The 16522-nt window shown below is 35.4% G+C and overlaps 1 protein-coding gene and 1 long non-coding RNA gene across 4 annotated transcripts in view; one reads left to right on the forward strand and one right to left on the reverse strand.

The window, feature by feature from the left end:
• LOC128656453 (uncharacterized) overlaps nt 1–11235 on the reverse strand; it is a 37329-nt gene extending 26094 nt beyond the window's left edge. Inside the window, exons 1-2 of the long non-coding RNA XR_008402007.1 lie at nt 11134–11235; nt 10242–10297 (exon numbers count right to left, since the gene is read on the reverse strand). This is a non-coding gene — a long non-coding RNA (uncharacterized LOC128656453). The remainder of the gene's footprint in view (nt 1–10241; nt 10298–11133) is intronic.
• MYOM2 (myomesin 2) overlaps nt 1–16522 on the forward strand; it is a 302384-nt gene that overhangs the window by 109985 nt on the left and 175877 nt on the right. For all 3 annotated transcript variants that reach the window (XM_053710368.1, XM_053710369.1, XM_053710370.1), the window contains 3 exons: nt 186–385; nt 3398–3451; nt 5346–5473. In XM_053710368.1, coding sequence (XP_053566343.1) covers nt 186–385; nt 3398–3451; nt 5346–5473 — 382 coding nt within the window. The remainder of the gene's footprint in view (nt 1–185; nt 386–3397; nt 3452–5345; nt 5474–16522) is intronic.

The following is a 16522-nucleotide window of genomic DNA, read 5'->3' on the forward strand; positions in this document are numbered from 1 at the left end:
ATGTTATATACACCTTTTCCCATACATCATTAAGGACCAGATTACGATTAGAGCGCAAAATATCGCTTAAAACGAGCACGATATTTACGCTCCAGTCAGTAATACCAGCACACTCAAATGTACACTGGTATTACAAGTTAGGTGTAATGTTACCATGTGTTGATTTTATATATATTTTTTTTAAGGTGTGAAGTGGGTACTGACAATTGGATACAGTGCAATGATTCTCCTGTAAAGATCTGCAAATATCCTGTAACTGGACTGTTTGAGGGACGCTCCTACATCTTCCATGTGAGAGCGGTCAATAAAGCTGGTGTAAGCAGACCTTCCAGAGTCTCTATTGCAGTCGCTGCCCTTGACCCTGCTGATTTATCCAGGCTACAAAGTAAGAGGACAATGTCAACTTAGGCACCATAACTGTTATATAACTTTTTTCCCCATGAGTGTTTTGATACCTTCCATTCTCATGTTATCATTATTATTTAGATGCTATTTTAAAGGGGCATTCTAGAGCAAATTATGGCTTTAATCACTGTGAAATACATTGTTTTACCAAGCCTGCAACAGTCACCAATTTGTCACAGAAAGGGTTAACCAAACCTATCCCCTTTAACTAGTTTGTTACCGTCTAGAAACTGACTTAGTTCAGTAGGCGCAAGGGTTAACAAACACTCTTTAGTATGTCCTAGACCTAGAAAAATACCCAAACTCAAATTTAATCCCACTAAATTATCTCTATGCTGCCACCACTTTAAGATTATTATTTGTGAAATCCTAACGAAAAACTCACACTCACAGATTAAAAATCCCAAAACACAGTTTGGCAAACAATCAATTCAAAAACACAATACAGTTATTACTAGTCTCTTCGGTAACGGGGTTCAAATATTAGACAAAGTCAAAATGTTAAAAAAGGAGCATTTATTATGAACAAAAAAGAGTCACAGTGCATTTATATATATATAAAAGAATTAACAAACACAGATACGCGCAAAAGTAAAACAGTTTTTTTAAAATAAAAAATTAGAAACTATAACAGGACCTATAACTTTACCAGAATAGTCTATGTTCCAAGGAGATGGCAGACATGGCAAACATATTGTCAAACACATTCCTGCCTGCAGCTTCCCATGTAAAATGACAATATTATTTTGCTGAATTTAATTGTGACATTAGGAGAATTATGTTGATACCAAACATGACATGTTTGCCAATATTTAGCTGGGTCATAACCGACCACTTCTGATTGGCTGACTGTTTGTAACTTCTAACTGGGTGTAAAAAACTGTTATCTTAGGTCAAATTTACAGAATAACATTTTTGCACTAGAATGTCCCTTTAATCCCGTAAATGTAAAATGTTTATTACAAAAGAGAATACTTGAAACCTCAGTTCACATGCTTAATTTAGTGAAATGCCATTTGTTGGAGGTTATCATATTCCTAATTTTTCATTCGATAAAGCATGCATTTAAATGACAGGTGTCTGACTGCCGAAGATAACATAGTAATATAACTCTATTAAGATAATTGCTAAATAACAGAAGAGGGTGATTTAGGAAATAGATTTAAGTTTATTGTACTGGAAAGAAGAAATGGAGGCACACATTTCCAATGAAAATAAATTTTAAAATAGATATAATGGTTTTTGCTGTTTTAAAAGCTTATTTAAGGGTTTACATGAGAACCAATAAAGCAAAGCAGTCAGTAAAATTAAGAAACTGTACTCATTTTTTATTTATTCATATATTAGTATGGTGTACATATTTGCTGCTAAATAATTATTCTTTTTTTTAGTTTGATTTCTGAAAGGTTCTAAAATGTATATCGGAACAATGTTTCAAATTATTATTTATTAGAAGTCTACAGATTTTATTTTATGTATTGAATCAGGATATATATATTTATTTATAAAGTAACTTTTAAAATAAAAGTAAATAATTTTTGTTAGATAAATATTAAAACAAAGGGGAAATGTATCTACAAAGCTGTGGAACCAGGGGTAGTGCAGTTAGAGTTTATTGTGTAGACAGAGAGGTCTACCTAGGGTTCATTGTGGTGGGAGTTTTATATTATGGTGAGCTTAGTTTTCTATTAAACTTGCAGAGCAATGACAATGGTGCATATGTTATAAGTATGGAAATAAGGGACAGTGACAACAATCTAGTGCTACAAAGCAGGAAAATGAACATAGTTAAATGAGTAAAAAACATAGAAGTATTACTGTAAAACTTTCCAAAACATCCTCCCTGGTCCTCATATATAAACTACCCCAATCAATTTTATTGGATACTGATAATTTAAATAGAAAGTATAGATGACATATTGAAATAGCTTTATTTTAATTAATTTAATTATGACAACATTAAAAGTAAATGATATTTATTCACAAAGCATAATAGGTTCAATCCGATGCTTATCACTTAAATGTAGCCTCTATAAATATTGCGACAATAGAATTGATCTTTTTTTTTTTTTTTACAACAAATCCATGGGAGGGCTTAATTTTGAGTGTGATTCTTTCCAGATTAATCAGGATTGTTTACAAACTAAATAGATAGGAGGTTATCACTGATTAGCACAGATTGAAGGCAAGAAAAGGACTACATGGGATCCTGCTGCTTAAAGTTGTGTAGGGAATGGTATATAGTTGTAAGGGGCTGTGTCATTGGTGAGTGTATTGTAGACAGGTTAATTACAATTTCGTTTGAATTAATTGCAAATGTGGTATATGGTCTTGGTTAGGTTTAATTGAGGTTGGGAACTTGGGTTTTTATTATACTTTACAATACAATATTTTTCTCAATGATGTGAATCTTCTACTTTTTATCCATCTTCATTGAGTTTTAGGATACCTTCACCTTGGGGTTGATGAAATGTTTTTACAATGGCCCAATAACCGTATGAAAAAGGGAATTTTTGCACAAATTGTGATCAACCACACATAATATACAGTCATAAAATACTGTTGCTATCTTGTGAACTGTCACAATGGAGGAAACAAGCAAAAATCTGTTACCATAAACTGTCACCAAGAGATTTTTTTTTCATTCTTTAGCAACTTAGGTCTGAATTCATATCCAGGAATTTGGACTTACTGACTTAGCAAAAAGACTAGTTTGTGATTCCTGATGTGTTTTGGTAATATAGTGGATTTATAGATTTATTCTATGCATACTGTTTGTAAATAAACATGATGAATTAATTTCCCTATATAAAATAGAATTCATGTGCTATTTGTGCAATATTCTTTATTGAGATCTTTAAAAAATAATAAATATACCTATATTAGTTCACAAAAAAATATTTAATCAGATTTGATTTAATACCTTAATTAAATCAAAATTTCTTCTGTTTTGTTTATAAGTGCATAAAATATATATTTTTTCATCCTGCAGCAATTCATCTGGATGGAGGAAGAGAAATCGTTATCTGTCAGGATGACTTAGAAGGTATTTAGCTTTAATAAGCTTTTGAATTTATTTAATCAGAGTGGTGTTCTTGAAGTTTTAGATTTTTTTTTATTGGGTTAGAATATAAACTTGAATATGACTTAATACCTCAGCTGTTTATGTTTGAGAAAAAAAGAATAATATTACACAGTAGTATTTTGATTGCATTTCAATAATTTTTCTAATTGCTGTTTAGTATTTTTTCATAAAGAACTGACTTCTGATCAAAATTATTAGGCCACAGTGTTCAAACAACAAACAGTAGATTTTTCTGACATGGAAAATAACCATAAATATAAATATGAAGCAATGTCACATAGTTTCATAATGAAAATAAATAAACAGAATATTAAAGGGACAAGAAAACCCAAATGTTTCTTTCATGATTCAGATAGAGAATACATTTTTAAATGACAATTCACTTTACTTCTATTATCTAATTTGCTTCATTCTTTAGGTATCCTTTTTTAAAGAAATAAAAATGCACATGTGTGAGCCAATGGCATGAGGCATCTATGTGCAGCCATCAATCAGCAGCTGCAAAGCATATTTAGGTATGCTTATCAACATATTATATCAAGAGAATGAAGCAAATTAAATATTTGAAGTAAATTGGGAAAAAATAAAAATCACATGCTCTTTCTAAGTCTCATGAAAGAAAGAATTGGGTTTCATGTCCTTTTAACCAGTTTCCTTGTTGGAGCCAATGCATGCCAATAGCAATATGACATATAGCTCCCTTACTTCTATTCACATAAAGAAGAAATAAACATGAAAGGGACATAAAAGTGCAAAAACAAAGAGCTTTAATGGAGTAGAGCAAATTATTACTGCACTGCTCCTTGCATATAACAATGTGGTTAACTCCTGCAAAGAAGTTAAACATATAGGGGTATATAAGTAGCGTATCATGTCCGCTGCACATCAATAAATGCAGACAGTAAACGCTGTCGGCATTTATCATTGCACCAGCAGTTCTTGTAAACTGCTGGAGCAATGCCACCCCCTGCAGATTCGCCGCTAGCAGGGGGTGTCAATCAATCCGATCATCTTCGATCGGGTTGATTTCTGTCCGCGGCCTCAGAGCAGGCGGACAAGTTATGGAGCAGCGGTCTTTAGAGGCTCGCCGGAAACAAGGGGCATCAAGCTCCATAAGGAGCTTGATAAATATGCCCCATAAAGTTATCTCTAGATTAGTAATTTACTGCTGAAATATTGCTGAACACATTGGATAAACCAATAACCTGAGTCAAATTTGTGTATCCACCAATCACCAGCTAACATCTAGTAGTGTATTGCTGCTGCTGAGAATATGTACATATATGATTCAACAAAGGATGCCAAGAGAACAAAGTAACTTTTATAATAAAAGTAAATCATGAAAGTTTTTTTTTACTATTACATCTGTTTGACGTTATTTGTTTACATAACTCAAGCTAAATGTCTTACAAAAATGTATATTAGTATCAGTGACTGCATTAATAAACATTTATAATGAAAATCTGCTTAAATAAGACATCATACAGTTCTAAACATGATTCTATGGGTAAAAAAAGACAAAGGCCTCTATTTAACAAAGGTCTGTCGGACCTGATCCGACAGTGGGGATCAGGTCCGACAGACCTCGCTGAATGCGGAGAGCAATACGCTCTCCATATTCCGCATTGCATCAGCAGCTCACAAGAGCTGCTGGTGCAACGCCACCCCCTGCAGACTCGCGGCTTATTCCCCTGAAATGTTGTTCCTATATCTAAGCATAAGCACCTACTTTAGTGAATGGACATAATAATAATAATAACAATAATAATAATAATACTAATAATAATAATCAGCTGGACTTCCTATAATGTATTGCTTATGCTTTACCTACTATAATCTTTTTTTTTTTTTTTAGGTGATGTTAAAATCCCTGGTTCTCCTACCAATGTTCAAGCTTTGGAATCCAGCAAAACATATATTGTGCTTAGCTGGGATCCACCTGTTCCCCGTGGTAGAGATCCACTAGTTTACTACATTGAAAAGGTAATACATGGTGTTGTTGCATTGTTTAATAAATCCTCAGCGCTAGTTTATACAGAGTCACATAAAACCTCTTGGTGTGGTACAGATTAGTGGAGGTTGCTTATTAGATAAGGTTCCCATTAAGCATAGTTCTGCTGGGTTCTCCCTACCTTTGTACTCATATGACTGTATAATTTCTAAAGTAAACTGATAGTTATGAACATCGATGTCTAGAAATAATTGAAATGGCAACATAAATAATGTATACTGTTCAAATGAAATTGTTACCCAGTCACATGAGAATTACTTACTGCTGAATTATTGAGATTTATTGAGAATTCAAAAATTATGTGATTAAACACATCAATATAGTTGCTATATCATCACAGGTTGGTAACTTGCTAACTTTTTGAGTTACCTCAGATTTATTAAAAAAGTTCTAAAGGGGAACAAAGGTTTTTATTTATTTATAGTTGTAATTATTTTTTACCAATGGAATGTTATAACTCTTAGTAGAACCTTAGTAGAAAGAGTTGTATCTATATACATAAAGTTACATAAATAAAATGGAATCCATTTCAGTGATTTGTGGAGTGTTAGACTACAAACTAGTCTTGTGCAGTACCGACAATTTGGTTTGTCTGAATCCACTGGTGCAAATATTTGGGGAAATTTTTCCCCCTGAATATTCGTCTGCTGCACTATTCAGCATTCGTTTACTTTTAAATGAAACAAATACTGAATATTCGTAGAACCTTTACATTCATCTTCATTAAACTAATAGAAAAAGTTCACCTGTAGCTTATACTTATCTTTAGCTTGCTGGAGAGCAGTGTTAACCTGCTCCTTTTCTTCACAGAGCCCTGGCCCCAATAATAGAAAGCTTAGTCTGGCCGCTACTAGGGCCTACACTAAATAACCTTCACTTTTTTTGGTGCAGGCCCTGGAGGCCACCACGCTAAGCCTCTTTTTAGCATTGCTGGAGCTCTGTGAAGATGAGGACCAGTTTAGCACAGCTCTCCAGCAAGCTAAAGGTAAGTATGTAACCCCTTAAGGGTAATCTAAAAAAAATAAATGACTACTGACAAGTTTTTTTTTCATTTTCTTTAAATCTCATTATGAAAAGCATACAGACATTTGTTTAGTAAAAACTAACACTAAACAAATATCTGTTTTGTTATCAATTTGCATTCGTAAAGAAACGAATGCACATGTCTGCTACTAACTAATTTCTAAATTTACTTCTGATTTAAAGGTATATTGTAGTTATAAAACAAACTGATCCATATCAAATAAGCAGAATATTTTCTGATATTGGTTCCTCAGAAATATTGCATCAATATAATAACATGAAAAATAAAGTTTAGCAACATAGCTCTCTGTTACCCCTCTGCTTATATAGCTCAAAACTATGGCCACCAATTCTCAAAAACTCTCCAGCCTAGAGTGCAGAATTTACAGAACTCACTGATTACTTAAGGAAAGGGTCGGAACCTGTAACATACTGCTGAAAACTGAGTAATCTGATCTGAATTAGGAGCAGGATTTCATTTGTGAAGTGTATCATCTCCCCCCCTACTAATTTAGTTCTGTCAGCATCCTAACAGTTGTAAGCGTTATTTATATATTATGTGATACGGTTTTATCAAATTAACTTTCAAGTAAAGCACAGATCCACGCTATGATTTTACAGAGTGAGAAGGCTGAGCCACAGAAGAAGTTATGCCTGTGTGTGCAGGAGAGAATGCTTAAATTATCTATGTATATATATATTAAACGGACACTTAACACCTGCTGAAAATTTTCTTCATGAAAACTCTTCATATTTTCTATGCATATAGACAGCTTGTGTTTTCCCATGTATGGTGCCATCTTGTAACATGTGTGCACCCAAGTCATGTGATGCGCATGCATGGCAGCTTCTCTCACTGATGTTATAGAAGCATACATCCCAACTCTCCCTGAAGTTCAGGGAGTCTCCCTGATTGTAATAGCGGCTCCCTGATGCCAGCAAATGGAGTGCAATCTCCCTGAAACTCCAAGTACCATGATCCAATGTGACCCAAATCCGGAAAAGTGTTTCTTTAAGGAATGCCTTTAGTTGCTTGGACGTTATAGAGCCCTCAAAGCATCAGTAACCAAAAAGCCCCCACTGATTTTAATAAAATAAAAACACAAATACTACCTTATTTACTTATTAAACTTTGTATTCTAAAATATTTAAGCATTGAACAAGCGTACGATCACTGGAAAATAGGTTTGTTGTATGTGGTTGTGCAATAAAGCTACTTTTTTTTTTTTTAAATGTGCCTTTAGTGGGAAGCTACTTTAATGATAAGTCTCTATCTTATTTAGGGTTTCAAGGTGTCCAATATATAACTGGGAGGGGAGGGGGGGGGTGGCGGCGCAGTAGCGGGTGAAGCCACCTCCCTGAAATTAGTTTTTTCAGGTTGGGATGTCTGTAGAAGGCAAATTGTCAATGCTAATTCACTGTAATGCAAAGCATGCATTACAGTGTATGAAGACAAAGATCTATTTTATATTTGATATACAGTAATTGCATCTTCTTTTATCAAACATATTTTAAACATTCTATGTACTGAATAGATCCACAGTCTGTGTGTTTCACTGTTCACTGCTATAACTAAGTTGAGTTTTAATTGCCAGCCCGATGTTCAGAGGCAGAGGGGAGGGTAGGGGAGAGGAGGGAGGGGGAGAGTCTAGAAGCTGTTTTTGTAACTGTTATTCAGTTCTCTACAATATATAAGGAGAAAATTATCTCTTTGTTTTCCAGGAATTTACTTTTGTTTTCACCATCATATTATTTTAATTATCAAACAGCACCACACTTTTTATGCTATATAAAAAGTGTGGTGCTGTTTGATAATTAAAATAATATGATTATGAAAACAAAAGTAAATTCCTGGAACACAGAGAGAAAATTCTCCTCAGATATTGCAGAGAACTGAATAACAGGGAGTTAAAAAACGGCTTCTAGACTCTCCCCCTCCCCTCTGCCTCTGAACATCGGGCGATTGAAACTGAACTTAGTGAACAGTGAAACACACAGACCGTGGGTAGTTCAGTACATAAAATGTTTAAAATATGCTTGATAAAAGAAGATGCAATTACTGTATTACAAATATAAAATAGATCTTTGTCCTCATACACTGTAATGCATGCTTTGCATTACAGTGAATTAGCATTGACAATTTGACTGCCTTCTATAACATCAGTGAGAGAAGCTGCCGTGCACACATGTCATGTGACTGCAGTGCCTGAAAGGAACGTGCGTTACAAGATGGCACTCTGCATAGGAAAACACAAACTGAGGATAAGCATAGAAAATATGAGGAGTCTTCATGAAGAGTTTTATAGTAAAATGAACATACAGCATTGAGAACAGTGTATTAGTTTATTTTGATTCCTCAGCAACTAACTATTAGTTCAGAAAATCTTAAGCAGGTGTTGTGTCCCTTTAAGGCTACATTATTCTTGATATAGCTGAGAAACAGCAGATTGCTGCTGCCTGTTAGCCATGACATCTGACATCTGCCCAGACACACAACCCCATCCAGCTGCTAATTACGACTAACTGTCATAACAATGACAAATACATCTCAGCATTGCTTCAATTTTGGGGGTTCCCAAGCATTTTAATAGATCTTTATTACCCTCTCACCATAGATATAAATCTTATGAACAGTGAGGGTCCCAAATTTAAATAAATGGTTTCATGTCCTTATAGCTATCAAATGACAATTGTGAATGAACTCCAGACACACCCAGGAAACTTCCCTGTCCCTCCCACTTTCTGAAACTGTCAAGCTTAAGAGGACAAGAAAACCCAATGGTTTTCTTTCATGATTCCAATAGCACATACAGTTTTAAACAGTTTTCCAATTTACTTGTATCATCTAATTTGCATTGTCCCCTTAGTATCCTTTCTGAGAAAGCATACCTAAGTATGCTGTGGAGCAGCAATGCATTGTTGGGAGCTAACTACTGATTGGTGGCTGCACATATAAACCTTTTATCATTGGTTCACCTGATCTTTAGCTACCTCCCATTAGTGCAATACTGCTCCAAAAATTAGGCAAATTTTTATAATAGAAGTAAATTGGAAACTTGTTTAAAATTGTTTGCTTTATTTAAAACATGAAAGACATTTTTTGAGTGTTATGCACCATTAATTTGCATGCAAAATATACAAAGGGCAATGTAATTTGTAAAAGAAATGTGCATACACACTCGAAATGCGTTAAAACATATTAGAAAGTGTGAAGCTTAAAGGATTACTTTCTGTTATAATTTTTAAGCTAAACAACTAACATATTAAAGTTAATAAACATTAATTAAAACCTACTGACCTATATTTTCTTCAAAACGAAGTTTCATAACGTTCTAAAAGTTATATCTTTTATTCGCCAATGATGTCACGTTATCCTGCCCACTATTTTCAGCACTGCATGTTCAAAATACTTAAACCAATAACTTTGTGTTTAAAGCGCCATTTTGAAACCTAGGTATTGTAAACGGATTGGTACAGAGCAAAGGATACCCACGGAGTGGGTTTGGAAAACAATTAAATTTGCAGACAAGATTTCTGATATACGGTAGAGATATGTTAATGAAATGCTATTGATAAAAAACGTATTTGGGGTAGTTAGTTAGTAACAGGCATAGAAAATATTTACTTACAGTGGCCCTTTAAGTATAGTACAACTAATGCAAAACCTGCAATTTAAAGTAAATTAAAATACAGAAGTGTAAATATAACAAAACTTACATTTTATGCAGAACTATGCTTGATTCTCCTTTGCATCCAGAAATGTAGTGAATGCCCTTTAGAGAGAGAGAGAGAGAGAGAGAGAGAGAGAGAGTACAATTTGAGAGTAACAATCTTCCTAGAATCTTGTGAGGAATCATTTTAAATAATTTTATCTGTGTAGGGAAATTTAGAGAATCAGGCCCCATATGCGAAAAGAGTGCCACTAGCTACAATGGTATACCTTTTAAAACAAAATACAGAGGAGTGGAAAGTTACTTTGTATATTAAAGTAATGCAACTTTTATAGTTATCATTTAGGAAAAATAACTAAGAACAAAGCAGTTTATTTTTTGACTACATGTCCTTAAACGCAGATCTCATGAGAACTAAGTAGTGATTATTTCAACCTATTTTCAGCACTTTAGTGGTTCTTAGCAGTACATAAATTGTGCTGACAGCATAGAGTAATAGACATCTCCTCCTTTCTAGGGAGATACAAAAAAAAATATTATGAAATAAGACAAATCGTCTTTACAGCTAAAAGTGAGAAATGTACAATCTGTGCCTGTTTTCTTTTAGATTAATTTAAAGTTTTAAAAAATAAAATAAATTGCATAAAGACAAGATAAGATATAATGTTCCACCAGCCTTTATAAACTTATAATTATCTTATTAAAACAATGGCAAAAGCATTTTAGTTATCCCTCTTTAATTTTGTATACATTTTAAAATAAATAGCATTGCAAGGGTAGCTATTTTATACCTTCTTGTTTTATATAAAATATGCTTGCATTTAAAGGGACAGTGTACACCAATTTTCATATAACTGCATGTAACAGACACTTTTATAAAGAATAATATGCACAGATACTGATCTAAAAATCCAGTATAAAACCTTCTAAAAACTTACTTAGAAGCTCCCAGTTTAGTACTGTTGATGAGCTTGACTGGGACACCCACTGAAATGGGCTGGAAAGCAAAAAGAGCAGACACTATCCCCTCCTCCTTCCCTGTATATGAAAAGACAGATAACATAAACTGAAACCAGCAGTAGTCTGTAAATGCATGTATACATCTGGCACTGTAGGGCTTGGTTAGAAGTCTGAAAATCTTCACAATGTTATTAAAGGGCCAGTAAAACCCACAAAATAATCGATTGCGCCATTAAACTCAATGTAGCTTGCTCATGCTACCAGACCAGAGCGGGAGTGAGCTACAATGAGTTTAATGGCGCGATCGGGCTGGCTGTGAATAAACAAACAGACCCTCTCAGTAGAGCCAGGAGCGGCGTGTACTGTAAAAGTCATTTTCGGAGGAAATTTTTTCTGAAATCCTTTCAGGTAGAAAGCTGGTCCTAAGCTGATGTTATATAATTCTGCACTATGTGCAGAATTATATAACATTATTTTGTGGGTTTACTGGCCCTTTAAAGGGACAGTCTAGTAAAAAAGAAAAACTTTCATGATTCAGATAGAGCATGTAATTTTAAACAACTTTCTAATTTACTTTTATCAACAATTTTGCGTTGTTCTCTTGGTATTCTTAGTTGAAACCTAAACCTAGGTAGGCCCATATGCTAATTTCTTAGCACTTGAAGGTCACCTCTTATCTAAATGCATTTTTACAGTTTTTTACAACTAGAGGGCATTAGTTCATGTATGCCATATAGATGACATTATGTTCACACATGTGGAGTTACCTAGGAGTCAGCTCTGATTGGCTGAAATGCCAGTCTGCAGAGGCTTAGATGCACGGTAATTATAGTGGTAAAAAGTGTATTAATATAACTGTGTTGGTTATGCAAAACTGGGGAATGGGTAATAAAGGGATTATCTATCTTTTTAAACAATAACAATTCTTGTGTAGACTCTCCCTTTGACAAATAAGCAAAACTATACATTTTACAAAAAACACTCCCAGATGGGCCATACAAATGGATAATCTACAAAACATTTATGCAAAGAAAAATCTAGTGTACAATGTCCCTTTAACCAAATATACAAGTGTCCCTTTTTATTTGAATTTCTTATTTCTATAGAAAAACTCAGAGAATTATTAACAGTTTCTTGTTATTTAAAGATTACGTTACAAAGGTTTTTACTACAAAATATACATATATTACATATATGTAAAATATTTGTTGTATCCATCTTACATACCATAAATAATATATGCTTATAGGACTGGTATGCCTCTAATCTGCTGGGTCTGAAAATGGAAAGCACAGTCCAAAAAATTCAGCAGCACTCACCACTATGTAGAAAATTCCATTTTTATTGGGATATTTCGAAATAGAAAAGACAACGTTTCGGACCTCTAGTCCTTAGTCATGTCAATCTGTGGTGAGTGCTGCTGAATTTTTTGTACTGTGCTATTACTTTAAGGGTTTTGTGTGGTACCCTTACAGCTTGCACCACCTTGTTATCTGAGTGCTGTACCACTACTGGACTGTCTGAAAATGGAAAGCTCATAAATTAGCTTATCAGAGGAATATAATTATGACACGGCTTAGCCAGAGAAAGTTTAATTGAAAATTCCTGTCAGTCTTATATAAAAATATATTCTTGCTTGGAAGGTAGTATATGCTTCTTAGGTTGATTTCAAAATAATTTTAGAGTGATATTAGCAATTGCTATGATTTAATAAAAACATGTTTTTCCGGCCATGGCCATGACAGCAATATGCCAGGGTTAGCTCCTCCCCTCACCCCCTCAGGAAGGAAATTGAATCAAAAGATACCATAAGTACCCTATAGACCCTGTTTTTCTCAGTTCTTTTTCCTGTCCACACTCCCTAGGACTTTGTTGTTTCCTTGATGGATATTTTATTTTATTGCTTACCGGGGGCTGTTTAGCCTCATGCCTGGGGGGAATTCTGCCTCTCTCCCCCTGGAAGCTGCAGTACACGGCACTTCTCCAAGGGAGACCCCCTGCAGGACCCTCTTTAGCTACCGGGGGTAAGAAGCTGCAGTAATCTGCTGGTAGCAGCATAGAACCCAGGGGCAGGATAAATCCTCAGGTACCTGCAGAACCCTTAGGGAACGGTTCCTTCATACAGGTAATGTGGGAGAAGCAGGTTAGTGCAAATCAGGTTGGTACTTCCTGTTTTTCTTGTTGCCATGTAACGGACATGTATATCATATATAGGACTCTTTTGGCGCCTTTTTTAGTCAGTTTGAATGTAGCAGGGTGTTGGTTACTTCCTGTTTGTTCTCCTGGTCTGTTTTCAGTGTAGCAGGTAGGTGATTTTTTATCTCATTTTAGAATACAAATTAAAAGAGGGGAGGTAGGAACTCAATAAGTTACTAAACACAAGACAGGGATTTCAGCACACTAATTTTATTAGTCAATAATTAACATAGGTCCACCAGTCATAGGTGGTTGAATACAGTGCTTCTCAAATCATGGATATACATCATGAGAAGAAATCTACAAATGTATGGTATAGACAAATGAACCATTAATAATAGAATAGAATAGATCACATCCAGAGAAAGGTTGCTCAGATTACCTAAGATTACCTAAAATGCAAGAGGGTAATACAATGAAACATAAACATATGTTTCGCATTCCAAGCAAAAAATGGCCACCATAGTGATTTATGAGGATCTATGCTTGTCAGTTAAAATGCTCCAAGTCCCCCAAAAAAAGTGCATAATCCACAGTAAACAGTACAGCCAATAGTGAATACAGTGTGTATCAAATGCAAACATATATAAGGACCATTCAGCACCTGTACTATAGGGTAGCTTTGCTTGACAGGGAAAAAAATCAAGCTACCTTAGTAATCCATCAGGTTTTATACTGCAAAAAACCATATGATACAAACATAAAATACGTTTGTTGCATTAAGGGTAAGCAAGTCTGATAAGGGGTATGTACAACACCTGTTTCAGAGGACACCACTATATTGTAATAGTAAACAGTGTCATGAAAATACAGACACAGAGGAATATGTTACGATGTCTACAGCAAAGGTTATACTACAAGCACAACCAGTGATCATTTAGTAGTAGGGAAAACGTTCAATGTAGTATGCTTTAATTCTCCTCTGTTACTCAGGTGTATATGTTATAGTTACCACCTTTTGTCCTCCATATAAACATAAGCAGCTATTCTCCTAAGAATGTTTCCATAGAGCAGGAATCCGTAGCTTTTCCGATGGAAATAGAGTTAGTACAAAGTTAGCATTCTGTTTTGCAAACTTCAAAAAAGCTTGGTTCCAAGAGCTTGTTTAGGTGAGAAGGAAACAGCTGCGAATTGCAACAAAACTTTTCCTTCCTTCTGTGAAGCTGTTTAAACTGACACAGACCATTAGGTAAGAGACAGAGCAACCCACTCTGAGTATGTCACTGCCGACGCATGTTTCATCCCCCCACGTGACTACAGAATCAATGGGGCTTCCTCAGGGCAAACGTTCATTGGAAGAATGGCATCACTGGTTATTTAAAGGCCATTTCACAGCTTGATTCGCTCTTCCTTAGTCCGGACATCCAATCAGTAAGTCACAGTAAACACTTAGGATAGGTGAAAAATATTGACAATAAACATTTGTTGCACTATAACGTAAACACAAATTGTTACAATAAACTTGAGAATCTGTACACTAGCATAATAACATGAAAATAGGTTACAATATAAACCATTATAACCTTAAATATAATTACAAAGTGAAGAATCAATTTATTAGAAATAGTTCTCTTTTCATAGTTGAGTTTTCAAATTACATTTTAAAAGTAAACTGAGTTACCGTCTTCCGTCTGCCCCAGCCAAAGACATGTATGGTACCGGCCCGAACACATAGGAACCAATTAAAGAAATGCTGCAAACTCAAACTTCTCATTAAACCCTTTTGTATAGAACCCTCTTCCATACAGAGAACAAGCCTCTATTCCTACCACCTTAAGATCATTAGGAGAGCAGTTGTGGTGTTTTGCAAAGTGTAAAGCTACACCACTATTAATCTCACCATCCTTGGCAATTTTAATGTCATCCCTATGCTCGGTTACTCTATCCTTTAACATTCATCTAGTTTTACCCACATAGAAAACCAGGCAACTACAGGATAGGAGATAAATAACAATTTCAGTTTTGCAATTAATGAACTGCTTAATTGGATAGGGAAGAGAACCTATCGAGAAATGTTTAGTTCACATGATATATTTACAAAGAACACAATGTTTTTTTTTCTCCCTTTTCTGTTTTTTTAGGCATTCATGTTTTTCTTTTTACTTAGTTTGTGTTTTTACTGTTAGTTACACTGGTTTTCATGGCTTCCCCCACCCATAGAAAAAATAGGTTGCATTGAAAAGGTTCAAGGTAAGCAATGCTCAGTTATGGGTAAAAAAAAAAGAGAGCATGTTTTGATTTTAGCCTTTTCAGTTCCATCAGGTCTCCCAGTAGATCCCCGACTAATCCTGTTGATAGGAGTCCAAGTCCTTCCCGCTGTTTGGGAAGGGGTAAGTGAAGCTATCCATAGCTGCAAGCGGACAAGATCAGCTGTCTCAGAGGAGCCTGAGGTGGGGAGCTCAGAGGAGAAAGCTCAATTGAGGGGCGACCCTTCCAGGGAAGAGGATGATCCCTCAGGGGATGAAGGTTTAGGTGCCTCTAGCAACTTTGATGAAAGCAGAACAGAGACCCTTATTGAGGCTATTAGGAGAACCTTAGGCTTACAAGAGGTCTTGGTTCAGGAATCTGCTGGTAGCAAGCATTTTGCCAGCCTGAAAAAAAGACTTTTCCTTTCGTCTTCATGATACCATCAGAGACCTTATTAAAGATGAATGGCTGAAAGTAGAAAAGAAAGTTTCTATTCAAGGAAGGTTTGACAGATTGTATCCTTTTAAGGAGTCAGATTTGGCCTCCTGGATTACGGCCCCTAAGGTGGATGCAGCTGTGGTGCGCTTGACTAAGAAAATGACTTTACTTGTTGATAATTCAGGTTCTTTGCATGACTCTATGAAAAGAAGGGTGGATAGTAATCTCTTCAAAGCCTATGTGGCATCTGGGGAAAGTCTATGCCTTGCTGCTGCTCTTACCTTGGTCTCAAGGGCCCTCAAGCATTGGGCAGATGACCTAGAAGAGGATATTAAGGAGGGGGTCCGTAGATGTTATCTCTTGAATACAGTTGCAGACATACAACTGGCAGCAGATTTTTGTACTGAAGCTTCAGTGGCTGTGGTCAGATCAATGGCCCGATCCTTGGTGTTAAATGTGGCAAGCAGTAGAGCTTTATGGTTGAGGGCATGGGATGCTGATACAGCTTCCAAGAACAGCTTGTGTGCCCTTCCCTTCTAGGCCAAG

Source organism: Bombina bombina, chromosome 4 (genome assembly GCF_027579735.1).
Source record: "Bombina bombina isolate aBomBom1 chromosome 4, aBomBom1.pri, whole genome shotgun sequence".
Lineage (NCBI taxonomy): Eukaryota > Metazoa > Chordata > Amphibia > Anura > Bombinatoridae > Bombina > Bombina bombina.